Source organism: Pleurodeles waltl, chromosome 1_1 (assembly GCF_031143425.1).
Source record: "Pleurodeles waltl isolate 20211129_DDA chromosome 1_1, aPleWal1.hap1.20221129, whole genome shotgun sequence".
In the NCBI taxonomy this organism is placed as follows: domain Eukaryota; kingdom Metazoa; phylum Chordata; class Amphibia; order Caudata; family Salamandridae; genus Pleurodeles; species Pleurodeles waltl.
The window spans coordinates 31,181,892-31,209,678 of record NC_090436.1 but is presented as its reverse complement, the minus strand read 5'-3'; the positions used below and the strand labels follow the sequence as shown (position 1 = coordinate 31,209,678).

The 27,787-nt window shown below is 45.7% G+C and overlaps 1 protein-coding gene across 1 annotated transcript in view; it reads right to left on the bottom strand.

Annotated features, from left to right (window-relative positions):
- The window catches only part of LOC138259173 (probable carboxypeptidase X1), a 267,238-nt gene that overhangs the window by 59,636 nt on the left and 179,815 nt on the right, over positions 1-27,787 (bottom strand). The window contains exon 6 of the mRNA XM_069206773.1: positions 23,104-23,254. Coding sequence (XP_069062874.1) covers positions 23,104-23,254 — 151 coding nt within the window. The remainder of the gene's footprint in view (positions 1-23,103; positions 23,255-27,787) is intronic.

Below are 27,787 nucleotides of genomic sequence, written 5' to 3'. Positions count from 1 at the left end.
GAACAAGGGGACCAAGTCCAAAAGTCACAAGCAAGTCGGAGATGGGCAGATGCCCAGGAAATGCCAACTGTGGGTGCAAAGAAGCTTCCACTGGACAGAAGAAGCTTAGGTTTCTGCAGGAACGACAAGGGCTAGAGACTTCCCCTTTAGAGGACGGATCCCTCACGCCGTGGAGAGTCATGCAGAAGTGTTTTCCCGCCGAAAGACCGCCAACAAGCCTTGCTAGCTGCAAATCGTGCGGTAAGCGTTTTTGGATGCTGCTGTGGCCCAGGAGGGACCAGGATGTCGCAAATTGCGTCAGGAGACAGAGGGGACATCGAGCAAGACAAGGAGCCCTCTCAGCAGCAGGTAGCACCCGGAGAAGTGCCAGAAACAGGCACTACGAGAATGCGTGAAATGGTGCTCACTCGAAGTCGCACAAAGGAGTCCCACGTCGCCAGAGAACAACTTAGGAGGTCGTGCAATGCAGGTTAGAGTGCCGGGGACCCAGGCTGGACTGTGCACAAAGGATTTCCGCCGGAAGTGCACGGAGGCCGGAGTAGCTGCAAAAGTCGCGGTTCCCAGCAATGCAGTCTGGCGTGGGGAGTCAAGGACTTACCTCCACCAACCTTGGACTGAAGAGTCACTGGACTGTGGGAGTCACTTGGACAGAGTTGCTGGATTCAAGGGACCTCGCTCGTCGTGCTGAGAGGAGACCCAGGGGACCGGTGATGCAGTTTTTTGGTGCCTGCAGTTGCAGGGGGACGATTCCGCCGACCCACGGGAGATTTCTTCGGAGCTTCTAGTGCAGAGAGGAGGCAGACTACCCCCACAGCATGCACCACCAGGAAAACAGTGGAGAAGGCGGCAGGATCAGCGTTACAGAGTTGCAGTAGTCGTCTTAGCTACTATGTTGCAGTTTTGCAGGCTTCCAGCGCGGTCAGCAGTCGATTCCTTGGCAGAAGGTGAAGAGAGAGATGCAGAGGAACTCGGATGAGCTCTTGCATTCGTTATCTAAAGTTTCCCCAGAGACAGAGACCCTAAATAGCCAGAAAAGAGGGTTTGGCTACCTAGGAGAGAGGATAGGCTAGCAACACCTGAAGGAACCTATCAGAAGGAGTCTCTGACGTCACCTGGTGGCACTGGCCACTCAGAGCAGTCCAGTCTGCCAGCAGCACCTCTGTTTCCAAGATGGCAGAGGTCTGGAGCACACTGGAGGAGCTCTGGACACCTCCCAGGGAAGGTGCAGGTCAGGGGAGTGGTCACTCCCCTTTCCTTTGTCCAGTTTCGCGCCAGAGCAGGGCTAAGGGGTCCCTGAACTGGTGTAGACTGGCTTATGCAGAAATGGGCACCAAATGTGCCCATGAAAGCATTTCCAGAGGCTGGGGGAGGCTACTCCTCCCCTGCCTTCACACCATTTTCCAAAGGGAGAGGGTGTAACACCCTCTCTCAGAGGAAGTCCTTTGTTCTGCCATCCTGGGCCAGGCCTGGCTGGACCCCAGGAGGGCAGAAGCCTGTCTGAGGGGTTGGCAGCAGCAGCTGCAGTGAAACCCCGGGAAAGGCAGTTTGGCAGTACCAGGGTCTGTGCTACAGACCACTGGGATCATGGGATTGTGCCAACTATGCCAGGATGGTATAGAGGGGGCGATTCCATGATCATAGACATGTTACATGGCCATATTCGGAGTTACCATTGTGAAGCTACATATAGGTAGTGACCTATTTGTAGTGCACGCGTGTAATGGTGTCCCGCACTCACAAAGTCTGGGGAATTGGCCCTGAACAATGTGGGGGCACCTTGGCTAGTGCCAGGGTGCCCTCACACTAAGTAACTTAGCACCCAACCTTTACCAGGTAAAGGTTAGACATATAGGTGACTTATAAGTTACTTAAGTGCAGTGTAAAATGGCTGTGAAATAACGTGGACGTTATTGCACTCAGGCTGCAGTGGCAGGCCTGTGTAAGAATTGTCAGAACTCCCTATGGGTGGCAAAAGAAATGCTGCAGCCCATAGGGATCTCCTGGAACCCCAATACCCTGGGTACCTCAGTACCATATACTAGGGAATTATAAGGGTGTTCCAGTATGCCAATGTGAATTGGTAAAATTGGTCACTAGCCTGTTAGTGACAATTTGTACAGAGAAAGCATAACCACTGAGGTTCTGGTTAGCAGAGCCACAGTGAGACAGTTAGGCACTACACAGGGAACACATACATATAGGCCACAAACTTATGAGCACTGGGGTCCTGACTAGCAGGGTCCCAGTGACACATAACAAACATACTGAAAACATAGGGTTTTCACTATGAGCACTGGGCCCTGGCTAGCAGGATCCCAGTGAGACAGTGAAAACACCCTGACATACACTCACAAACAGGCAAAAAGTGGGGGTAACAAGGCTAGAGAGAGGCTACTTTCTCACACAACCCCCCCCAAACGAAGGACAATAAGGCTAACCTTGGACAGTTGAGACTTTATTGTCGAAGTGGTGATAAGTAGAGAGTAGCTCTGCAATAGACTGGTTACTCCCTTTATCATCCACTATATGGTTACTTCCCTGTGGGGATGTAAACCACCCTGTTTGAAGTTTTTTAGCTAAGCAACAATGTGAAGATGTATTTTCAGACTTTCTATCAGTAAGTTTTAGTTTAGAGCAGTGGGAATTGCCCACTGAACCTATTTGTAGTGATGGAAATGCCAGACAGGGATGCTGTCTCAGAAAAGCCATAGCTGGGAAAAAACTTTGTCCATATGGCTGGAAGAGAGAACAGGGATGCTGTTTCTCTTGGGTTGGAGCAGGGCAGGGATGCTGTCCAATGAGCTCCACACTAGGGCAGGGATGCTGTCCTAAGTGTTGTGAGGCAGTGCAGAGTTTCTGCACTAAAGTTTCTCTGGGAGGGTTGGAGGGATGCTCCATGTTAACTAAAATGGTGCTCTTTTTGTCACCAATGTTAGTTATCCCACAGAGAGGTACTTCTACCTCAGGGAGTACAGCTTTGCCAGCTGATACTTCCCTTGGAACAGGTGCCACCCCAGGAGAGGTTTCTCCCACCACAGGAATGGTATCCTGAATGGCAGGGTGGTTAGGGGATACTGTGATACCCTTTTTACCTTTTGATGGAGAGGGATCCTGAGTTTTCAGGCCTTCTCTCCTTTGCTTTTTCATTTCTGCAGAAATGAGAGGGAACAATTCCTCTGGGATGCCCAGCATGGCTGCATGGGCATAAAACTCTACATCAGCCCAACCTGAGGCCTCTAGGTCATTACCTAAGAGACAGTCTACAGGTAAGCTAGGTGATACCACCACCTGCTTATGGCCAGTAACTCCACCCCAACTAAACTGAATTATAGCTAAGGGAAGAAACTTAGTGGAGTTATGGACATCAATAATCTTATACTGTTGTCCAATGATGTGTTGATCATGGTGCACTAGGTTTTCAGTCACCAAAGTGATACTGGCACCTGTGTCCCTGTAGGCCAAGGCCTCAACACCATTTATTGAAACTGTCTGCTTGTACTTATCCATTGTAAGGGGACAAGCAGCCAGTGTGGCAAGGCCAATGCCACTAGGTGTGACAGAAACTGTCTTGGGACTGACTACCCCAGTTTCTACTTTGGACCCATAAGTGAACCCAACTACACCCTTAACTTGACTGTTGCCAGCAGTCCCACCAGTAGTACCACTACTGCTAAGGGCACTAGAGCTTGATGTATTAGTGGTGGTAGGCTCAGGGGGTTTACCTGGACAGGACTTATCCCCTGGCCTATGGCCTCTGTTTTTACACACAAAGCACCAAGGCTTTTTAAATTGTGTAGGTTGAGAAGAAGAGGAAGAATTTGTTTTATCCCCACCCCCTGAAGAGTGTTTAAGATTTGAAGTGGGATCTTTGGTTTTACCCTTATCCCCATGCTTATCTTGAGATTTTTCACCATCTTTCTTCTTATTGTTCTCTTTGTCACCCCCTGTATGAACTTTTCTGTTCACCCTTGTTCTGACCCATTTGTCTGCCTTCTTTCCCAATTCTTGGGGAGAGGTCAGATCAGAGTCCACCAAGTACTGGTGCAACAAATCAGACACACAATTATTAAGAATATGCTCTCTCAGGATCAAGTTATACAGGCTGTCATAATCAGTAACTTTACTGCCATGTAACCACCCCTCCAAGGCCTTCACTGAATGGTCAATGAAATCAACCCAGTCTTGTGAAGACTCCTTTTTGGTCTCTCTGAACTTTATCCTGTATTGTTCAGTGGTTAAGCCATAACCATCCAGGAGTGCATTATTAAGAACTTTGTAATCATTAGCTTCATTTTCTTTCACAGTAAGGAGCCTATCCCTACCTTTTCCACTAAATGATAGCCATAGGATAGCAGCCCACTGCCTTTGAGGGACATCCTGTACAGCACAGGCCCTCTCAAGTGCAGCATACCACTTGTTAATGTCATCCCCCTCCTTATAAGGGGGAACTATCTTGTGCAGATTCCTGGAATCATGCTCTTTTGCAGGATGACTATGGGGAATACTGCTGCTGCCACCATGGGTTTCTAAACCCAGTTTCTGTCTCTCCTTCTCTACTTCTAAAGTCTGTCTCTCCAAATCCAGCTGTTGCTTCTTGAGCTTCAGTCTGGTTTGTTCCACTCTCAATCTATTGAGCTCCCTTTCTAACAATCTGTCATCAGGGTGGGTGGGAGGGACATTCCTAGACACAGAAGTATGATGAGAATGAACAGAAGGGGACCTGTCCCATACAGAGGGCACCCTAACAGCTTGGCTAACAGAAACATAATTTCTACTGTGATGAGAATGAATGCTCTTGCTATGATGTGAGACAACACTATCTCTATGGTGTGACTCAACATCAGTACCAACTATGCTAGACTGTCTAGTAATGGGCAGGCTTGGAAGTTTCTTTCCTGAATCTTTTCCTGGGGGAGTCCCTGGATCAGATTGGGAACCATTAGCTACTTTTTCAACAGATGGGGCACTTTTAGCCTTATCTTGTTCTCTAAGCATGTTAAGTAACAATTCCAAGGAAGGATTCTTCCCTACACTCAAACCTCTCTCTATGCAGAGACTCCTTGCTCCTTTCCATCTAAGGTGATCATATGCAAGTTTGGACAGATCAACATTTTTGCCTGTGCCAGACATTTTTAGAGAGAGTTAAAGTGATAGAAAAAGAGAAAAAAGTTTGTCAGAGCTTTTAGAAAGACAGAAAAAAACTTTTTAAAACTTTTTAGAACTTTTTAGAAAGTTTAGAAGTACTTTTCAGCACTTAGAATAGAGTGAAAAGAGGAAATGCAAAACTTTTTGGTTATGTGTATATACACTGAACTTGTTTTGTATATTTTTCTCTTATGAAAAGTACAATGACAAGAGTGGTAAGTAGTCTCAAAGCACTTATCCCATCGCTGCTTCCAATGTAGGAGGCTGGACTGGCTTGTAGTGAGTACCAACGGGTACTTGCACCTTGCACCAGGCCCAGTTATCCCTTATTAGTGTATAGGGTGTCTAGCAGCATAGGCTGATAGATAATGGTAGCTTAGCAGAGCAGCTTAGGCTGAACTAGGAGACGAGTGAAGCTCCTACAGTACCACTTAGTGTCATATGCACAATATCATAAGAAAACACAATACACAGTTATACTAAAAATAAAGGTACTTTATTTTTATGACAATATGCCAAAGTATCTTAGAGTGTACCCTCAGTGAGAGTATAGGAAATATACACAAGATATATGTACACAATACCAAAAATATGCAGTATAGTCTTAGAAAACAGTGCAAACAATGTATAGTTACAATAGGATGCAACGGGGACACATAGGGATAGGGGCAACACAAACCATGTACTCCAAAAGTGGAATGCGAACCACGAATGGACCCCAAACCTATGTGACCTTGTAGAGGGTCGCTGGGACTATTAGAAAATAGTAAGGGTTAGAAAAATAGCCCACCCCAAGACCCTGAAAAGTGAGTGCAAAGTGCACTAAAGTTCCCCAAAGGAAATAGAAGTCGTGATAGGGGAATTCGGCAGGAAAGACACAAACCAGCAATGCAACAACGATGGATTTCCAGTCGAGGGTACCTGTGGAACAAGGGGACCAAGTCCAAAAGTCACAAGCAAGTCGGAGATGGGCAGATGCCCAGGAAATGCCAGCTGTGGGTGCAAAGAAGCTTCTACTGGACAGAAGAAGCTTAGGTTTCTGCAGGAACGATAAGGGCTAGAGACTTCCCCTTTGGAGGACGGATCCCTCACGCCGTGGAGAGTCGTGCAGAAGTGTTTTCCCGCCGAAAGACCGCCAACAAGCCTTGCTAGCTGCAAATCGTGTGGTAAGCGTTTTTGGATGCTGCTGTGGCCCAGGAGGGACCAGGATGTCGCAAATTGTGTCAGGAGACAGAGGGGACGTCGAGCAAGACAAGGAGCCCTCTCAGCAGCAGGTAGCACCCGGAGAAGTGCCAGAAACAGGCACTACGAGGATGCGTGAAACGGTGCTCACCCGAAGTCGCACAAAGGAGTCCCACGTCGCCGGAGAACAACTTAGGAGGTCGTGCAATGCAGGTTAGAGTGCCGTGGACCCAGGCTGGACTGTGCACAAAGGATTTCCGCCAGAAGTGCACAGAGGCCGGAGTAGCTGCAAAAGTCGCGGTTCCCAGCAATGCAGTCTGGCATGGGGAGGCAAGGACTTACCTCCACCAACCTTGGACTGAAGAGTCACTGGACTGTGGGAGTCACTTGGACAGAGTTGCTGGATTCAAGGGACCTCGCTCGTCGTGCTGAGAGGAGACCCAGGGGACCGGTGATGCAGTTCTTTGGTGCCTGCGGTTGCAGCGGGACGATTCCGTCGACCCACGGGAGATTTCTTTGGAGCTTCTAGTGCAGAGAGGAGGCAGACTACCCCCACAGCATGCACCACCAGGAAAACAGTCGAGAAGGCGGCAGGATCAGCGTTACAGAGTTGCAGTAGTCATCTTAGCTACTATGTTGCAGTTTTGCAGGCTTCCAGCGCGGTCAGCAGTCGATTCCTTGGCAGAAGGTGAAGAGAGAGATGCAGAGGAACTCGGATGAGCTCTTGCATTCGTTATCTAAAGTTTCCCCAGAGACAGAGACCCTAAATAGCCAGAAAAGAGGGTTTGGCTACCTAGGAGAGAGGATAGGCTAGCAACACCTGAAGGAGCCTATCAGAAGGAGTCTCTGACGTCACCTGGTGGCACTGGCCACTCAGAGCAGTCCAGTGTGCCAGCAGCACCTCTGTTTCCAAGATGGCAGAGGTCTGGAGCACACTGGAGGAGCTCTGGACACCTCCCAGGGGAGGTGCAGGTCAGGGGAGTGGTCACTTCCCTTTCCTTTGTCCAGTTTCGCGCCAGAGCAGGGCTAAGGGGTCCCTGAACCAGTGTAGACTGGCTTATGCAGAAATGGGCACCAAATGTGCCCATGAAAGCATTTCCAGAGGCTGGGGGAGGCTACTCCTCCCCTGCCTTCACACCATTTTCCAAAGGGGGAGGGTGTAACACCCTCTCTCAGAGGAAGTCCTTTGTTCTGCCATCCTGGGCCAGGCCTGGCTGGACCCCAGGAGGGCAGAAGCCTGTCTGAGGGGTTGGCAGCAGCAGCAGCTGCAGTGAAACCCCGGAAAAGGCAGTTTGGCAGTACCAGGGTCTGTGCTACAGACCACTGGGATCATGGGATTGTGCCAACTATGCCAGGATGGTATAGAGGGGGCAATTCCATGATCATAGACATGTTACATGGCCATATTCGGAGTTACCATTGTGAAGCTACATATAGGTAGTGACCTATTTGTAGTGCACGCGTGTAATGGTGTCCCCGCACTCACAAAGTCTGGGGAATTGGCCCTGAACAATGTGGGGGCACCTTGGCTAGTGCCAGGGTGCCCTCACACTAAGTAACTTAGCACCCAACCTTTACCAGGTAAAGGTTAGACATATAGGTGACTTATAAGTTACTTAAGTGCAGTGTAAAATGGCTGTGAAATAACGTGGACGTTATTTCACTCAGGCTGCAGTGGCAGGCCTGTGTAAGAATTGTCAGAGCTCCCTATGGGTGGCAAAAGAAATGCTGCAGCCCATAGGGATCTCCTGGAACCCCAATACCCTGGGTACCTCAGTACCATATACTAGGGAATTATAAGGGTGTTCCAGTATACCAATGTGAATTGGTAAAATTGGTCACTAGCCTGTTAGTGACAATTTGTACAGAGAGAGCATAACCACTGAGGTTCTGGTTAGCAGAGCCTCAGTGAGACAGTTAGGCACTGCACAGGGAACACATACATATAGGCCACAAACTTATGAGCACTGGGGTCCTGACTAGCAGGGTCCCAGTGACACATAACAAACATACTGAAAACATAGGGTTTTCACTATGAGCACTGGGCCCTGGCTAGCAGGATCCAAGTGAGACAGTGAAAACACCCTGACATACACTCACAAACAGGCCAAAAGTGGGGGTAACAAGGCTAGAGAGAGGCTACTTTCTCACACAACCCCCCCCCCCCCCCCAAACGAAGGACATTAAGGCTAACCTTGGCCAGTTGAGACTTTATTGTCTAAGTGGTGATAAGTAGAGAGTAGCTCTGCAATAGACTGGTTACTCCCTTTATCATCCACTATATGGTTACTTCCCTGTGGGGATGTAAACCACCCTGTTTGAAGTTTTTTAGCTAAGCAACAATGTGAAGATGTATTTTCAGAGTTTCTATCAGTAAGTTTTAGTTTAGAGCAGTGGGAATTGCCCACTGAACCTATTTGTAGTGATGGAAATGCCAGACAGGTTTGCTGTCTCAGAAAAGCCATAGCTGGGCAAAAACTTTGTCCATATGGCTGGAAGAGAGAACAGGGATGCTGTTTCTCTTGGGTTGGAGCAGGGCAGGGATGCTGTCCTATGAGCTCCACACTAGGGCAGGGATGCTGTCCTAAGTGTTGTGAGGCAGTGCAGAGTTTCTGCACTAAAGTTTCTCTGGGAGGGTTGGAGGGATGCTCCATGTTAACTAAAATGGTGCTCTTTTTGTCACCAATGTTAGTTATCCCACAGAGAGGTACTTCTACCTCAGGGAGTACAGCTTTGCCAGCTGATACTTCCCTTGGAACAGGTGCCACCCCAGGAGAGGTTTCTCCCACCACAGGAATGGTATCCTGAATGGCAGGGTGGTTAGGGGATAATGTGATACCCTTTTTACCTGTTGATGGAGAGGGATCCTGAGTTTTCAGGCCTTCTCTCCTTTGCTTTTTCATTTCTGCAGAAATGAGAGGGAACAATTCCTCTGGGATGCCCAGCATGGCTGCATGGGCATAAAACTCTACATCAGCCCAACCTGAGGCCTCTAGGTCATTACCTAAGAGACAGTCTACAGGTAAGCTAGGTGATACCACCACCTGCTTAGGGCCAGTAACTCCACCCCAACTAAACTGAATTATAGCTAAGGGAAGAAACTTAGTGGATTTATGGACATCAATAATCTTATACTGTTGCCCAATGATGTGTTGATCAGGGTGCACTAGGTTTTCAGTCACCAAAGTGATACTGGCACCTGTGTCCCTGTAGGCCAAGGCCTCAACACCATTTATTGAAACTGTCTGCTTGTACTTATCCATTGTAAGGGGACAAGCAGCCAGTGTGGCAAGGCCAATGCCACTAGGTGTGACAGAAATTGTCTTGGGACTGACTACCCCAGTTTCTACTATGGACCCATAAGTGAACCCAACTACACCCTTAACTTGACTGTTGCCAGCAGTCCCACCACTAGTACCACTACTGCTAGGGGCACTAGAGCTTGATGTATTAGTGGTGGTAGGCTCAGGGGGTTTACCTGGACAGGACTTATCCCCTGGCCTATGGCCTCTGTTTTTACACACAAAGCACCAAGGCTTTTTAAATTGTGTAGGTTGAGAAGAAGAGGAAGAATTTGTTTTATCCCCACCCCTGAAGAGTGTTTAAGATTTGAAGTGGGATCTTTGGTTTTAGCCTTATCCCCATGCTTATCTTGAGATTTTTCACCATCTTTCTTCTTGTTGTTCTCTTTGTCACCCCCTGTATGAACTTTTCTGTTCACCCTTGTTCTGACCCATCTGTCTGGCTTCTTTCCCAATTCTTGGGGAGAGGTCAGATCAGAGTCCACCAAGTACTGGTGCAACAAATCAGACACACACTTATTAAGAATATGCTCTCTCAGGATCAAGTTATACAGGCTGTCATAATCAGTAACTTTGCTGCCATGTAACCACCCCTCCAAGGCCTTCACTGAATGGTCAATGAAATCAACCCAGTCTTGTGAAGACTCCTTTTTGGTCTCTCTGAACTTTATCCTGTATTGTTCAGTGGTTAAGCCATAACCATCCAGGAGTGCATTCTTAAGAACTTTGTAATCATTAGCTTCATTTTCTTTCACAGTAAGGAGCCTATCCCTACCTTTTCCACTAAATGATAGCCATAGGATAGCAGCCCACTACCTTTGAGGGACATCCTGTACAGCACAGGCCCTCTCAAGTGCAGCAAACCACTTGTTAATGTCATCCCCATCCTTATAAGGGGGAACTATCTTGTTCAGATTCCTGGAATCATGCTCTTTTGCAGGATGACTATGGGGAATACTGCTGCATGCCACCATGGGTTTCTAAACCCAGTTTCTGTCTCTCCTTCTCTACTTCTAAAGTCTGTCTCTCCAAATCCAGCTGTTGCTTCTTGAGCTTCAGTCTGGTTTGTTCCACTCTCAATCTATTGAGCTCCCTTTCTAACAATCTGTCATCAGGGTGGGTGGGAGGGACATTCCTAGACACAGAAGTATGATGAGAATGAACAGAAGGGGACCTGTCCCTTACAGAGGGCACCCTAACAGCTTGGCTAACAGAAACATCATTTCTACTGTGATGAGAATGAATGCTCTTGCTATGATGTGAGACAACACTATCTGTATGGTGTGACTCAACATCAGTACCAACTATGCTAGACTGTCTAGTAATGGGCAGGCTTGGAAGTTTCTTTCCTGAATCTTTTCCTGGGGGAGTCCCTGGATCAGATTGGGAACCATTAGCTACTTTTTCAACAGATGGGGCACTTTTAGCCTTATCTTGTTCTCTAAGCATGTTAAGTAACAATTCCAAGGAAGGATTCTTCCCTACACTCAAACCTCTCTCTATGCAGAGACTCCTTGCTCCTTTCCAGCTAAGGTGATCATATGCAAGTTTGGACAGATCAACATTTTGGCCTGTGCCAGACATTTTTAGAGAGAGTTAAAGTGATAGAAAAAGAGAAAAAAGTTTGTCAGAGCTTTTAGAAAGACAGAAAAAAACTTTAAAAAACTTTTTAGAACTTTTTAGAAAGTTTAGAAGTACTTTTCAGCACTTAGAATAGAGTGAAAAGAGGAAATGCAAAACTTTTTGGTTATGTGTATATACACTGAACTTGTTTTGTATATTTTTCTCTTATGAAAAGTACAATGACAAGAGTGGTAAGTAGTCTCAAAGCACTTATCCCGTCGCTGCTTCCAATGTAGGAGGCTGGACTGGCTTGTAGTGAGTACCAAGGGGTAGTTGCACCTTGCACCAGGCCCAGTTATCCCTTATTAGTGTATAGGGTGTCTAGCAGCATAGGCTGATAGATAATGGTAGCTTAGCAGAGCAGCTTAGGCTGAACTAGGAGACGAGTGAAGCTCCTACAGTACCACTTAGTGTCATATGCACAATATCAGAAGAAAACACAATACACAGTTATACTAAAAATAAAGGTACTTTATTTTTATGACAATATGCCAAAGTATCTTAGAGTGTACCCTCAGTGAGAGGATAGGAAATATACACAAGATATATGTACACAATACCAAAAATATGCAGTATAGTCTTAGAAAACAGTGCAAACAATGTATAGTTACAGTAGGATGCAATGGGGACACATAGGGATAGGGGCAACACAAACCATATACTCCAAAAGTGGAATGCGAACCACGAATGGACCCCAAACCTATGTGACCTTGTAGAGGGTCGCTGGGACTATTAGAAAATAGTAAGGGTTAGAAAAATAGCCCACCCCAAGACCCTGAAAAGTGAGTGCAAAGTGCACTAAAGTTCCCCAAAGGACATAGAAGTCGTGATAGGGGAATTCTGCAGGAAAGACACAAACCAGCAATGCAACAACGATGGATTTCCAGTCGAGGGTACCTGTGGAACAAGGGGAACAAGTCCAAAAGTCACAAGCAAGTCGGAGATGGGCAGATGCCCAGGAAATGCCAGCTGTGGGTGCAAAGAAGCTTCTACTGGACAGAAGAAGCTTAGGTTTCTGCAGGAACGATAAGGGCTAGAGACTTCCCCTTTGGAGGACGGATCCCTCACGCCGTGGAGAGTCGTGCAGAAGTGTTTTCCCGCCGAAAGACCGCCAACAAGTCTTGCTAGCTGCAAATCGTGCGGTAAGCATTTTTGGATGCTGCTGTGGCCCAGGAGGGACCAGGATGTCGCAAATTGCGTCAGGAGACAGAGGGGACGTCGAGCAAGACAAGGAGCCCTCTCAGCAGCAGGTAGCACCCGGAGAAGTGCCAGAAACAGGCACTACGAGGATGCGTGAAACGGTGCTCACCCGAAGTCGCACAAAGGAGTCCCACGTCGCCGGAGAACAACTTAGGAGGTCGTGCAATGCAGGTTAGAGTGCTGTGGACCCAGGCTGGACTGTGCACAAAGGATTTCCGCCGGAAGTGCACGGAGGCCGGAGTAGCTGCAAAAGTCGCGGTTCCCAGCAATGCAGTCTAGCGTAGGGAGGCAAGGACTTACCTCCACCAAACTTGGACTGAAGGGTCACTGGACTGTGGGAGTCACTTGGACAGAGTTGCTGAGTTCAAGGGACCTCGCTTGTCGTGCTGAGAGGAGACCCAGAGGACCGGTGATGCAGTTCTTTGGTGCCTGCGGTTGCAGGGGGAAGATTCCGTCAACCCACGGGAGATTTCTTCGGAGCTTCTAGTGCAGAGAGGAGGCAGACTACCCCCACAGCATGCACCACCAGGAAAACAGTCGAGAAGGTGGCAGGATCAGCGTTACAAGGTCACAGTAGTCGTCTTTGCTACTTTGTTGCAGTTTTGCAGGCTTCCACCGCGGTCAGCAGTCGATTCCTTGGCAGAAGGTGAAGAGAGAGATGCAGAGGAACTCTGATGAGTTCTTGCATTCGTTATCTAAGGAATTCCCCAAAGCAGAGACCCTAAATAGCCAGAAAAGGAGGTTTGGCTACTTAGGAGAGAGGATAGGCTAGCAACACCTGAAGGAGCCTATCAGAAGGAGTCTCTGACGTCACCTGCTGGCACTGGCCACTCAGAGCAGTCCAGTGTGCCAGCAGCACCTCTGTTTCCAAGATGGCAGAGGTCTGGAGCACACTGGAGGAGCTCCGGGCACCTCCCAGGGGAGGTGCAGGTCAGGGGAGTGGTCACTCCCCTTTCCTTTGTCCAATTTCGCGCCAGAGCAGGGCTGAGGGATCCCTGAACCGGTGCAGACTGGCCTATGCAGAGATGGGCACCATCTGTGCCCATCAAAGCATTTCCAGAGGCTGGGGGAGGCTACTCCTCCCCAGCCTTGACACCTTTTTCCAAAGGGAGAAGGTGTAACACCCTCTCTCTGAGGAAGTCCTTTGTTCTGCCTTCCTGGGCCAGGCCTGGCTGGACCCCAGGAGGGCAGAAACCTGTCTGAGGGGTTGGCTGCAGCAGCAGCTGCAGTGAAACCCCGGGAAAGGTAGTTTGGCAGTACCCGGGTATGAGCTAGAGACTCGGTGGCATTGGGGAGACAATTCCATGATCCTAGACATGTTACATGGCCATGTTCGGAGTTACCATTGTGACGCTATACATATGTCGTGACATATGTATAGTGCACGCGTGTAATGGTGTCCCCGCACTCACAAAGTCCGGGGGATTTGCCCTGAACAATGTGGGAACACGTTGGCTAGTGCCAGGGTGCCCACACACTAAGTAACTTAGCACCCAACCTTTACCAGGTAAAGGTTAGACATATAGGTGACTTATAAGTTACTTAAGTGCAGTGGTAAATGGCTGTGAAATAACATGGACGTTATTTCACTCAGGCTGCACTGGCAGGCCTGTGTAAGAATTGTCAGATCTCCCTACGGGTGGCACAAGAAATGCTGCAGCCCATAGGGATCTCCTGGAACCCCAATACCCTGGGTACCTCAGTACCATATACTAGGGAATTATAAGGGTGTTCCAGTATTCCAATGTAAATTGGTGAAATTGGTCACTAGCCTGTTAGTGACAATTTGGAAAGAAAATGAGAGAGCATAACCACTGAGGTTCTTGATAGCAGAGCCTCAGTGAGACAGTTAGTCATAACACAGGTAACACATACAGGGCACACTTATGAGCACTGGGGCCCTGTCTGGCAGGGTCCCAGTGACACATACAACTAAAACAACATATATACAGTGAAATATTGGGGTAACCTGCCAGGCAAGATGGTACTTTCCTACACACAATTATCACATTCGGTAACACCACATGCATGCAGAAAAACAGTTGGATTTTTTTCTCAGTAAAGACTTGTTAGATAAGTGGCCCAGGTGGTCTAGCAGTTCCTCTGAAGGTTGTTCCTAAAGTTCCAGGCCAGGCGATTAAGCCTATACACAGTTATTGAGAAAATTGGTTTTGACTTACACAGGAGGCGGCCATTTTAGGACGGAGCCAGGCAGATTTGACAATGCACTTTGTGTACTGCCCCACACACTTTGGCGTAAAGGGTACGGGCCCTGCAGAGTACATCAAGTCCCACTTACAGGTGGCATCACGCCATAAATAACTGTTCATGTGATCATATATAAATGTAGGCGAAACGTGTTCATAGGGCAATGGTACATAGAGCCCGTTATGTATACAGTGTGCAATGCTGAATTTGCACCACATTTCTGCAGCACGGACACAACAGGACTATAACAGGAGCTGCCTGTATCAATACAATCAAAGGACAATGGTTCGTTGTGGTGTAGTCATCAATAAATCATTATTAATAGTCATATCAAACGGCTCAAAGCACGAACATTGCCAGTGATGGTGCAGCGCTTCTCAAACAATGTCGTGATTGACTCCTCAAAGATGTGTGGCGTAGCGCTTTGCTCCAGCCGTGGCCACTGACAGTCACCAAGCAGCATCTAACAAATATTTTTCCTGATGGCTTCCAGGAAGATGTTTGATGCAGAGTTCTTTCCTTACATCATTTGTCTCATCCAGTCCTTCGTCACTTTTTGGTGCCTCCTAGTAACTCCACTGATCAGAGCCAGAGATCATTTTGGCCGCACCCCTTACATTATTCCTCCAAGTATGTTTTTCTTATTCTCCTAATCAGTTCCATCCTGATGAAGATCTATTTAATCGCTCAGAGTTGAAACACTGTTGATGCTACAGACATCAGTTGAACTCTTCATCTACAGCAGGGTTTCATAGCTGTAATTCATTCTGCACCAACAGCACCATGTGTTCTACATTTTTCATGTTCTTGTTTGTACAATTGTTTTTTGCATTTCTCACCCACAATATGCACTTTTGTCATAATGTCTTTTAATTACAAATATGATGGAATTGCAGGAACTGGTCCCTGTATGGCTTCATGAAATAGTTCTTTTATTGTCTGGTTTCACTTATCTTGCAACACAGATTAACTATGTATAATGCATTATATGTGAACCCACCATAGCGAACCTTTGTCCTTCGACTGTGTAGACACAATATGAATCACATCAGTCAGATGGTGTCATCAGCACAGGTGCTGGACAGCTGATTTCACTTGCAGAGGATGTTAACATATGATGAACTGCGCATTCAGAAATAGGATTTGGTTCTCTCATATGAGGCTCTCAGTTTTTACTTTGATATCTGTTTATATCTCTCTGTCTCCTCTTGAACCTTCCTCTTTGTGAATTCTTGATTTCCTCTGTCTCTTCAGCTACTCTATGTGTGCCCCGCGCTGTCTCCCCATCACGCTGTGTGCATGTTGGAATGGGTTTCTTTTAATACAAACCCCGTTGCAAACTTCCCTGCGATGCACGCATTCTAATAGTCTCTTCTAGGCCTTCGGGTCAAGATGGCTCCTGAAATTCAGCACTTTTTCTGTAGTGCACCCAGCATTTGTTTTATTCTTGTGTACGCTGAACCAGACTGACAGTATCACAATATTTTGTCTCCTTGTGATTGCTGTTGTGTGTCTTTTTATTTGGGCATGTATTGTTCAATGTACGTTATTTGACTTGATGACCCCTCTATCCACTAATCTTAACATATGGGTTTAGAAATGTCTAGAAGATAAGATACATGTTGCACATTTGCTCTATGGGTTTGCTTCCCCATTCTCAGATTATGGAGTTTGATTAGTAAACGGATAGGATCAGACCAAGAGTTCCTTTTGCATCCTAAACATGGCTGCCTCACTTTAAGATGGCCGACATGACCGCCTCACTTTAAGATGGCCGACATGACTGCCTCCCTTTAAGATGGCCGACATGACCGCCTCACTTTAAGATGGCCGACATGACGCCACACTTTAAGATGGCCGACATGGTTTCAGAGCACGTGTACCGCTGCCTTCCTGCTGTACTGCCATTTGTACCTCTAGGTCCTAATGCAGGGTGGTCCTCGGTGCTAATGACTGACTTTGCTATCCTTGGCTTTCTTCCACTGCTGGCCTGCTCGTCTGTCTCACTGGCCTTCTGTTATAATGTGTAGCTTAGGTATATTAGAATGCTCGTAGGTTGTTATAGGAACGTGGTTCCCTAGGAACAGGGACATTCCACTGGAGGCAGTTATTTCGTCCTGGCTGTGGTTGAGGTCACACTTGTTTCGTGTTATCTAATAAACACTTAACGAAGACATCCTTTGTGTGGAGTCTCCATTACAACATAATTTTGGCGACGAGCTGGAGCGGCTAAGGAATAGTGTGACCTCTATGGACTAGCGTGCAGAGATTCTGCGACTTCAAAGAGGGAAAGGACGTTGCGTCTTACTTTTCCCTGTGATATTTTGTAAGTACTGGTATGAACTAAGCCATGGATGGTGTTCACTGTCATCGTTTGGTGGAGGAAATCACCGGTGACAAAAGACCGGTGCGCGCTGCGTGGAGTGCACTCATATCTGAAATTTATGTGTGCAGCGCGTGAGACTGGTGAAATCAACGATAAATATACACAGTTCATGGTGTCTATCGTTATCGTTTGGTGGAGGAAATCAACGGTGACAAAATACCAGGTGCACGCTGCGTGGAGTGCACTGTTATCTGGCATTTATCTTGTGAGACTGGAGAAACCAACTGTTAACAAACACCGCGCGTGTGCTGTGTGGAGCGCAGCGGTATCAAACTTCTGCTTGTGCAGCACGTGAGACTGGCTGTGTGGAGCTCACTTGTACAGCCCGTCGGACTCACCTCGTTACGCAGATTGGTTTCGCACTGTGGAATACGTCGAGCACGATGGAAAGTCTGCTCCAGATTGACGGATAGTAGGAGGGTCGGAGAACGTTTCCGGCTCTACGACATTGAAGGAAAGAGTGTTTCCGGCTCTACAACGTTGAAGGAAAGGATCTCTAGTTCCGGTTTGTGGATTTTAGAAGAAGGGACCTTAAGACATATTGTTGCCGGATAAACTGTTTATAAGCTATTGCTTGCAGCACAGTGGGAAGTTACCACCGTTAGGTGACATTGACTCAACCCCCAGTTTTTCACTTTGATGTGTTGAATGCATACCAAGTGCACACTGTTATTTACATATTGAATTTATCTTGGTTATTTAATCATTTATTATTATTATTTTTTTAATTTGTCTTCTCCTTGTTTTAACATTTGTTTGTCTGTGTAACTGCAGTACGTGGTTGACCACTTCTTGTATAGACATTAATTTACTTGAGCATCTGTATCAGTATGGATTTGCATGCTATCACGCCACCTCCGCCATTTTTATCCCAACCAGGTGCGCCATCGATGGAGTGGGAAGAATGGATTGATGTTTTTGATAATTATTTGGAAGCAATTGATGGGCGAAATTTTTCTATTGTGAGGAAAAAGGCGATTTTATTGAATGCTTTGGGCAAGGAAGGGCAACACATCTTTAAGTATCTACCGACGTTACCTATTCAAGAAGATCAATCTGATGTTGATGTTTATGTTGATGCGCGTAAACGTTTAGAGATTAGATTTGCTAAGGGTAGGAATATTGTGATTAGACGACACAAATTTTATACTCAGCCACAACATCCTAGTGAGTCGATCGATGACTTTGTCACCAGGTTAAGAGAGTTATCGTTAAAATTTCAGTTTGGCCCAATGACAGACGAGATGATCCGCGATCAACTTATAGTACAGTGCAACAGTCGTAAAATACAGGAAAGATTGTGGGCTGCTAAGAATCCGACTTTAAAAGATGGTATAGAGATAGCTAAGGTGATAGAAGAATCAGACTATTGCATGAGGGTAATGGATAAGAAGGAGGAGAAAATTGGTGTGTCAGTCATTGGACAACATGCGGACAGTGAAGCCTTTAGTAACAAAGGTGGTGCAAGTACATACAGAATCAGTAAAGGTGGTCAAAATGTGAAAGTAACTGGGAAAACATGCAGTAACTGTGGTAGCTACAATCATAGTACTGGAGTTAGGAATTGTTTCGCGAAAGGAAAGGATTGTAGGAAGTGTAATCAAAAAGGACATATTGCCAGGATGTGCAGAAGTACCACAAAGATGAGAGTAGCAGTGTTGTCCGAAGGATCAGATGATAGTTTGAATGGATGCTTGGACAGAGTATTATTAGTGGAGGATGTATGCAATAGGAAACAAAGACCCATAGCTGAATTTCTTATAAAAGGACAGGCTATTCATTTAATGGTTGACTCAGGGTCTCTGTATACCATTATACCAAAGGGTTTATTTAAATCCAAGTGGCCAGACACTAAGCTATTGCCGAAAGATATCAACCCTGGTGGGTATCAAGGGGAAAAAATCGATATCATAGGCTATATGTTAGCTGATATCACCTTTGGTGACAGGTTTACTCAAGGGAATGTGTATGTTACGGAAGCTGGTCCGCCGATCCTCGGGTGGGCTCATCAATTTGATTTACATATCACTATAAATCCACGTGCCGAGAATCCTGTTATGGTTGTTCAAGAGGTGGCATTGGAAGACATTATCAGGGGTGCAGAATATGTGTTTCGTGAGGAAATGGGTGAACTTAAGGGGTACGTACATAAGATTAAATTGAAACTTGGGGCGATTCCAGTCCAACATAAAGTTAGAAGAGTACCTGTTTTGGTAAGAGAGGAGGTAAACAAATTAGTAAATGACATGTTAAAAAGGGGAATAATTGAGCCAGTGGAGACATCTGAGTGGATTTCTTCAGTAGTAATTACACGCAAAGCTGATGGTAAATTGATATTTTGTGTTGATTTGAGGAGCCTGAATCAATGTGTTGTTGCAGACAATTTTCCACTCCCCAATATCAACGAACTCTTGACTCTATTGAAGGGTGGAAAATTCTTCACGAAACTAGATCTGAAGCACGCATATCATAAGATCAAGTTGCACAATGACTCCAAATCTCTAACTTAATTTATAACCATGGAAGGAACATTCCGATTTACACACATATGCCTTTTGGACTATGCTCGGCAGCTAGTGTGTTTCAAAGAGTGATGACTGAAGTATTCCATGATATAGAAAATGTACTATATTTCCAGGATGATATTTTAATTTTTGGAGATACGGTGGAGAGTCATAACTTCACTTTGAAACAGGTTCTGGATAGAATCTCCAATGCTGGACTGACTTTGAGGAAGGAGAAATGTGAGTTTTTGGTCAGAGAGATAGAATATAGAATAGAATATAGCATACACTTTCGGGGGAAGGTATCAAGCCTAAAAATAACCTACTGGATTCCATTAAATTTGTCCCACCACCGCACGACAAAGATCAATTGAGGTCCTTTTTAGGTATGATAGAGTATTACTCGAAATTCGTGAAGAACTTTGCCTCTAAAACTGAGATTCTGAGAACGCTGTTGAGGAAAGGGACAAGATTTGAGTGGTCCAGAGTGCAGCAAGAGTGTTTTGAGGCCATCAAGGAGGAGATGTGCTGCGCTGGCATTTTGACTCCTTTTGACACTGGTAAAAGATCTGTAATCACGGTGGATGCGAGTGCATGTGGGATAGGAGCTGTGTTAGCGCAAATACACCCAACAGGTGAAAAGACCGTTGCGTTTGCTTCGCGTTCTCTTACGGATTCAGAGCGAAATTACTCTGTTATCGAGAGAGAGGCTTTGGCTGCAGCTTGGGGCATGGAATACTTTAGAGTCTACGTATGGGGAACATGTGTGACGCTACGTTCTGACCACAAACCTTTGTTAAAAATTCTGTCTTCTGGTGGTGCTGGGAAGTGTTCTGCAAGGTTGGCTTGACTAGCAGCAAGGTTACAGGAATATATGTATGTTCTTGAGTACATACCAGGGTGGAAGAATGTGCAGGCAGACTGTTTATCACGTTTACCTTTAGATTGGGAGGTAGTTGATGGAGAGGGTGTGTTGAAGCATGAGAGAGAAGGTGCAGTTGCGAGTGTCTGTGATGTAGTTCACTGGACTCTTGGTGCGGTGAGTGAGGAAGAGTGGGAGCGAGCTTTGACACAGGATGAAGTGTTGAAGGGAGTGGTCAAAATGATAGTGGAAAGAGGAAGGAGAGAAAGCACGTTACCCCCAGCTCTTAGGCCATACGGTAAAGTCTTGGACGAGTTGTCCATTTTGGGCAATGGAGTTTTGGTTGGTAAGGTGTCAGGAAAAGGTTATTTGATATAGCCCATGAAGGTCACTTAGGACAGACAATGTCAAAGAAACGCCTCAGGGCTGAGTTTTGGTGGCCAGGTATGGACGATGACGTGGTAAACTGGGTGGAAAGGTGTTCTGAGTGCATAGAGAGTGAGAAAAGGCTGAAGGTGAGCAAACAAACTGTGTGTCGGACTATGCGGGATCCAGGCATAGCTTGGCATACAGTTTGTGGTGATTTTATTGGTCCTATGGCAGGTGTGGGTTACAGTCAGAGATTTGCGTTTGTTCTGGTTGATTTGAATACCAAATGGTTAGTTAAGTTTATGACGGAGGTGACAACAGTTTCTACGATAAAGATTTTATCAGAAATTTTCAGTGAGGAGGGTTTTCCTGATTGTCTCGTCACTGATCATGGTACTCAACTTACCTCAGATCGTATGAAGCAGTTCTTAAACAAGTGTGGTGTAAAACATGCACGCACAGCTCTTTATAATCCCCAGGGAAATAGCACTGTAGAGAGGGCTAATAGGCTGGTTAAGGGTGCCATTCAGCTTGCTTTGGCAAATAGACTGAGTGTAGGAAAAGTCGTGAGTGATTTGGTGTGGGCCTATCGGACTACAGCAAACAACAAATCGGTATATTCGCCTTTCGAGTTGATGCGAGGCAGGAAGCCTAGTACCAAGCTGACTCCGTTTTGGATTAAAGCTCTTTTAGAAGGTAATGGAGTAGAGTGCGAAAGTCATGAGAGTGAAAGGAAAATTAGGAAAAGAATAGTTCCTGGTGATTGGGTGATGATAAAATCGGGACGGTGTGTTGGAGGATTAAACAAATTTCAAGGGCCATTTCATGTTAAGCATATCGGCAGGTGGCATGTTGTGTTGGAGAATGGTAAAAAGTGGAATTTTAGGAGAGTGGCTAGGTTTGGTGCGCAGGACTCAAAGTTTGGCACACAGAGGGGTGAATGTGAGGGATCAGTTTTGGGTGAGAGTGAAGGAGAAATTTCAGAATGCTTGAGTTCCACTAAAGATGTTGGTTCTAATAAAGAGGTTGAGTGCCCGAGTTCTTCTAATGAGGTTGGGTCTGACCCAATAGCGTTTAATGTGGGGGTAGGTGGATCCAGGGGTGGGACGTCACAGAATATGGAGAAGGGCACTACATTTTCATCAAGGGTTCTTGTAGAGGACAGTATATCTTCTTCTCAACCATCAGGGGGTGAATCTCCTGACATAAATCCAGGTGGTGATGAACTTTTGTCTACTAGAGAGCAGAGACTGAGACGCCCGCCTTCATACTTGCAAGATTATGTGAGATAACCACATTTAAAGTGGTACAAATTGTAAGTGATATTTAATGTTTATCCAATCTATTTTTTTGTATTGTATTTGTATTTACTGTTGTTATAAATCACAAGGAGTATATTTTTATGTAAAGGAGGAGGATATGTTATAATGTGTAGCTTAGGTATATTAGAATGCTCGTAGGTTGTTATAGGAACGTGGTTCCCTAGGAACAGGGACATTCCACTGGAGGCAGTTATTTCATCCTGGCTGTGGTGGAGGTCACACTTGTTTCATGTTATCTAATAAACACTTAACGAAGACATCCTTTGTGTGGAGTCTCCATTACAACACCTTCCCTCATAGAGGATGGATCTCCGACGGAGATGTTAGTCCTTGGAGGTTGCAAGGGAGGAACTGGGGAGGCGTGCTCAGGAGGAACCAGCATTCTCTTAGGTTTTTTGAGAAAGGCTGATCAATCAACCTTCTGCCTATCTCAGAGGATGACGTCTTTAGTGACACTGGGTGCCAGGGGTTACCTCTTCTCCAGTAACCATCTAATCATAGGTGTTACCTCATGACAGGGCATTCTCTGATTGGTGCCATGATGAGTCAGTTGCCAAGCTCTTGCAATAAACTAGTGTGGGGTCTCATTTTGAGGTCAGTGTATCACACACCTTTCATGGTGTGCTTGGATGTTGATGGAGGGAAGAGGATCTGGCTTGAGGGTTTCTCATCCTGGTGCTGAGGTCGCTCCTCTCAATCAGGCCCCTTTATTCTTGGTGCGTGCCCCAGTCCCCCTTTGAGTGGACCTTCCTTGGCTACACCTCAGTGTTGTGTCTCTAATGCACTCTCTCCCTCCTTGTAGTCTGTCCATCTTCCTTTCTACATACTAGATGTGTGGTACCTCTTTTAAGTGAAGCTCTTCGGAGGACATGTGTTATAATTCATTATATTCCCTTTACTGCTGTAGTCTGAGCATTTCTCACTGGTCAGCTTGTCTCTGGAAGCCACCATTTTGCGACCTTCAAGATGGCATACACAATGACAGGAATGAAGGACATACCAGGCAGCGGGCAACCCAGGATCTCAGCCCGCAGGCAGATGGTGCCATTCTCGAACCAGGTCTGTGGGTTGATGCGTATGTAGCGGGCAGCCATCGGTGTGGGCAGGATGTTCAGCACGGGCGTCTCGATGTCGCTGTTAGCTTTAAAAACCTAAGAGGTTAACAGAAAGTGGCAACGTTAGAACATGAAGCTGCCAGACGGCCTTTTCTTGACACTTTTTCATTTTCTGATTGAGTAATACACTGAGAATTGTGATTTCCCTAGTTCTCAACAACTACATACAAAGGTAACCTGTTACACATCACTTTTATTCAAGGCACCTGCCATTCTACACCAGCTCTCTGCAAGTACACCAAAACAATGAGTCCTAGAAGGACTATATTGCTGTCTAATGGAGGTACGGATTTAAACAGCACAGAACTTAATATTTATTTACTTTTGTATTTCCAGGCATATTTTATTACTGTCAGGACCATAACTTCGATTTTAATGTATCTCTAATCATTCTTTTCTATTGCGTGATGCTTCTTTTTACTGATATCTCCTACTCACCCTGTGATGCTCAAACTGCTAGCATTTCAGGAGTTTACACCTCAGGTTCTCCTTTGTCTTAACTGCCAGGTGCTTCTTATAGTGAGCCCGAGCCTCAGGCATCACCCTTTGCTGGACAAACACTTTTGATGTAGCCAAGAACTCCAACTCCCCTCAAGGACCTTATTATCACTGTCTTTTCTCCAGCTGAGGTGTCACTGAAGATATCCTGAGGCCATTAGTGCCCAGATCAGAGACAAGCTCCCACAAAATTCCATCTTGGATATATTTGGTCGACCCATGTAAGCCACTAGTAGGCATACAGGAGCCATGGAGTTATTAAACGTCATCTGAGGCATAGAGAACAGTGGCCAAGTCACCTATGCTTTCCGTCCTGCTGCTTAATGTGAAGTCTGTATTCAACAGAGGGGCCTCTTAACAATGGTAAACATACATGAGTAAATCTACACGTGTATGTTTACTCTTACATTTTGTAGGATAATTACTGCTTCTGGCTACTCACCGTTTACAAGTGTAAACTTACTACAAAATGTAGACTTACATGTCTCCACTAATATACAAGATTAAAATGACTTCTAATAACCTTTCACACATAGACAGAGACATCTGCCACCGAGGCGTAGATCTCCCTACAGTACAGTATACGTAAATTTGTTAAAAAGTATTAAACTTTTAAAAGGAAAATTTAAATTTTTCTATGATAAATAATTAAGTTATTTTATAATATCATGTACATGTATTTCAAATTTAGAACCAAATAAAACATGCTGCTTAGTTTTGAAATAAACATTTGATTAATTTAAAATATTAAAGTAAATGAAAAGTACATTAACAAAAAACTCCCACCTAAAGTAAAATGTTTATATTTATAGATTATGTATCTGTTAGACCTGGTTTCCCGGGCCCGCGGGCACTAAGGTGCTACCCTGCTCCAATTGCATCAACTAGAGTGTCGCACACCGGTGTCCTAAGGCCTCAGTACTTGTGGACCCAAAACTGGATAACCAGGTGCTCCTCTCCAGGACTTAACTCTCTCAGGTTAGCGAGGCAGAGCAATCCAAGGCATACCCAAGGAGGTGAAGTGGGTTTAGACATTCAAAATACAGGGTACACTGTACTACCAGCTAACAAGATCAATGTCCAGTCACTGCTTTACTTTTTAAAAGGAAAAGTACTTTGATACACATAGGAGAAACATACTACACATAAAACTAGGATAACCAATGAAAACCACACAATTCTACAACCCTCTGGGCCAGACCTCTGACCCCTAACAGCATTATAGCGCCTCCACACTAAGCACTATACAAACACAGTTAGCATGTAGACACAAAATTAGCATTGCATATTACAGACCATGTTGTACAGGGTTGCTCTCATTCGCTAGTATGGCAATGGTGTAGTTTCAGCATATGATGTGAAGTCAAACGTTCCAGATCAGCCCCAGAACCCACCACAAAAGAACAGAAGTGCCCTCCTGTCCTTAGCAAGGATATCACTCTGGTGGCATCAGGGATCTGATCACAGGTGCCTGATGTCTTGGCGCAGTTTACTGGAGTCCCACTAGACAAGTAGCCACTGGCTAGATGTAGGAGGGTATCAGCTGGCCAGAGATCCAGTACACCCCATGTATCACAAAGAGAAAGGTAGGGGGCCTGTACCACAGGACTCTCTTCCCCAGCGACAGATTGTAACTGTAAGTATCCCAAGCTGCAACAGCACAGGGGAGGGGTCTGGGCAGAAGTGACCTCACCTTCAAAGGCTTTGTGGAATCAAGCTTCCCCGTCTCCCTCTGTTGATGTGCTGCAAGCTTCCTTATCCCGAGCAGCTGTTTGCAATTTCCTTGTCTTCCAAGCTGATGCAACAAGCCCCACAAACAGCTTTCCTCTGCATTCTGGTTGCTGATTGATCCTTTTGCTCTTCAAAGCTTGCAAATTCGTTCACAGCAGAATCCATCCATCACAGAGAAAACTTTGAAGTTCAGATGCAGTGAGCAAGCTTCCTTGTCATTACACCGCAGGCCTACAGCTGGCTTCTGTAGATGCTTGTTAGAACCAAAGACCAGTCTTGAACAACCACTGACAACTCAGGTCATTCTTTTTATCACCTCTGATTGATAGGCCGATCCAATCAGAAGCTCTGCTACTTTTAAATCCTGGGTGCCCCTCCAATCATGAGGCCTATCTGTGTCTCATGCTCACTCCGTGCAAAAGACATGTATAGGATGAGTTACTGGGCTTCAAGACCGGCTCTTGGTATCAGCCCGGGTTATTCTCCAGAGAGGAATTTTAATTAACCCCAGACCAGGAGGCACTGACCATCCTCCTCCTAGCAGCCTTAGGGCAGCTAAACACAGATAAGAGCAAGTGTCTACCCCAGCCCACCAAGCTTGTCATATTCACTGAGGTAGGGATCCAGAAACCATACAGTGACTTTTAAGTGACTTGCCTGTAGATCACCATAAGGCAGGGGAAGCGCGTTCTCCAGAGACATGCAGAAGACTTACCGTCCCAACAGTATTACAATTTTTAAATGGTATGCATTGAATTATTTAAATAAATATTGTTTATTTTTAGACGGCTAAATGTATTTATAAATAGAAAAAGGCTATTGCGATATTTTTAAATAAAATTATATTTTGTATTTATATGTTATCATTTAATTAAATTTATGTATATTTTCAAGAAGTCAAATTAAAATAATTTATTTTAACATTATTTCTTATGGGTGGTTTCTATTGGTGGGTGTTCCAGTACCAGTGGTTGGCCGAATGCAGTACTGGACTTTCTCCAGGTCTAAGCTGAAGTACATTGCCCAATGTGATTTTTATCCTTTTGGGCTGTTGTAACTTTGGAAGTGGTTTGTGATTAGCAATGGGCTTACTCTTTTGTGGTGGGTGCATGTCCCTCCCTAAGCACCTCCTTAGCCCTCCCTTAAGCCCTCTTTAAGCCTCCCAAACCCCCTTCCACCTAGTAGGAAGTATGCTCCATTTTTCAGCTACTCCCCCGTTCTCCCTTCCACATTTATTACTAAAGCATATGCATATCTCCGCAATCGGGGCAGAGATCAGCAGACACAAGAAATATGAGAGGCTGAGACCACTGTACATAGGTTAGTGAAAAGTATTTTGTAGTATGTAAGTGGCACAGAAGGGTCCCTTGTGTTCAGGTTTCAAACTTAAGCATGAAGTACAAGGTGAATATAATGTTTCTTCCAGTTAGAAATGTGTTTCTGGATCTTCTGTATACATTTGAAAGCTTACACTCTCCAAGAAGTCTCTTAAAGAGGGCAAGGCGAGGATCACTTAAGAGGAACTGATGAGAAGTTGAAGCATCAATCTACTGAATTTTTTTGGTGATCTTCAGTAGCTACACAGGAATAATGTTTTGAGAAGGAGCGCAGAGAAGCCCGGGTTGATGCTGACAAACTCCTCTAAAGTGGGCTGAAGCAGGTGCATTCCCTCTACTGAGATGGGCCCAAAACCTCCAAGGGGTATCTTTGACTGCCGAAAAATGGCAACGCCACTGGTGGAAACCTTACACCAATGACCCGATGGAACTAGAGTGCTGGTGTTTGTACATCAGACCATCTGCACTAATTAGAGTGGACAGTGTGATGTACAAATCTGGTGATCCCAAACAAAAGAAAAACACCTCCACACCTTGGCAGAAAACTCCCAGAGTTTCGAGGTCATAAGTGTAAGGAAATGGCTCCCTGTTGCAATTACCCCCCACTTTTTGCCTGATACTGATGCTGACTTGACTGAGAAGTGTGCTGGGTCCCTGCTAACCAGGCCCCAGCACCAGTGTTCTTTCACCTAAAATGTACCATTTTTTCCACAATTGGCACATCCCTGGCACTCAGATAAGTCCCTGGTAACTGGTACCAGTGGTACCAAGGGCCCTGTGACCAAGGAAGGTCCCTAAGGGCTGCAGCATATGTTGTGCCACCCTAAGGCACCCCTCACCTAACACATGCACACTGCCATTGCAGATTGTGTGTGTTGGTGGGGAGAAAAAGGCAAAGTTGGCATGGCATCCCCCTCAGGATGCCATGCACACAAAATGCTGCCTGTGGCATAGGTAAGTCACCCTTCTAGCAGGCCTTACAGCCCTAAGGCAGTGTGCACTA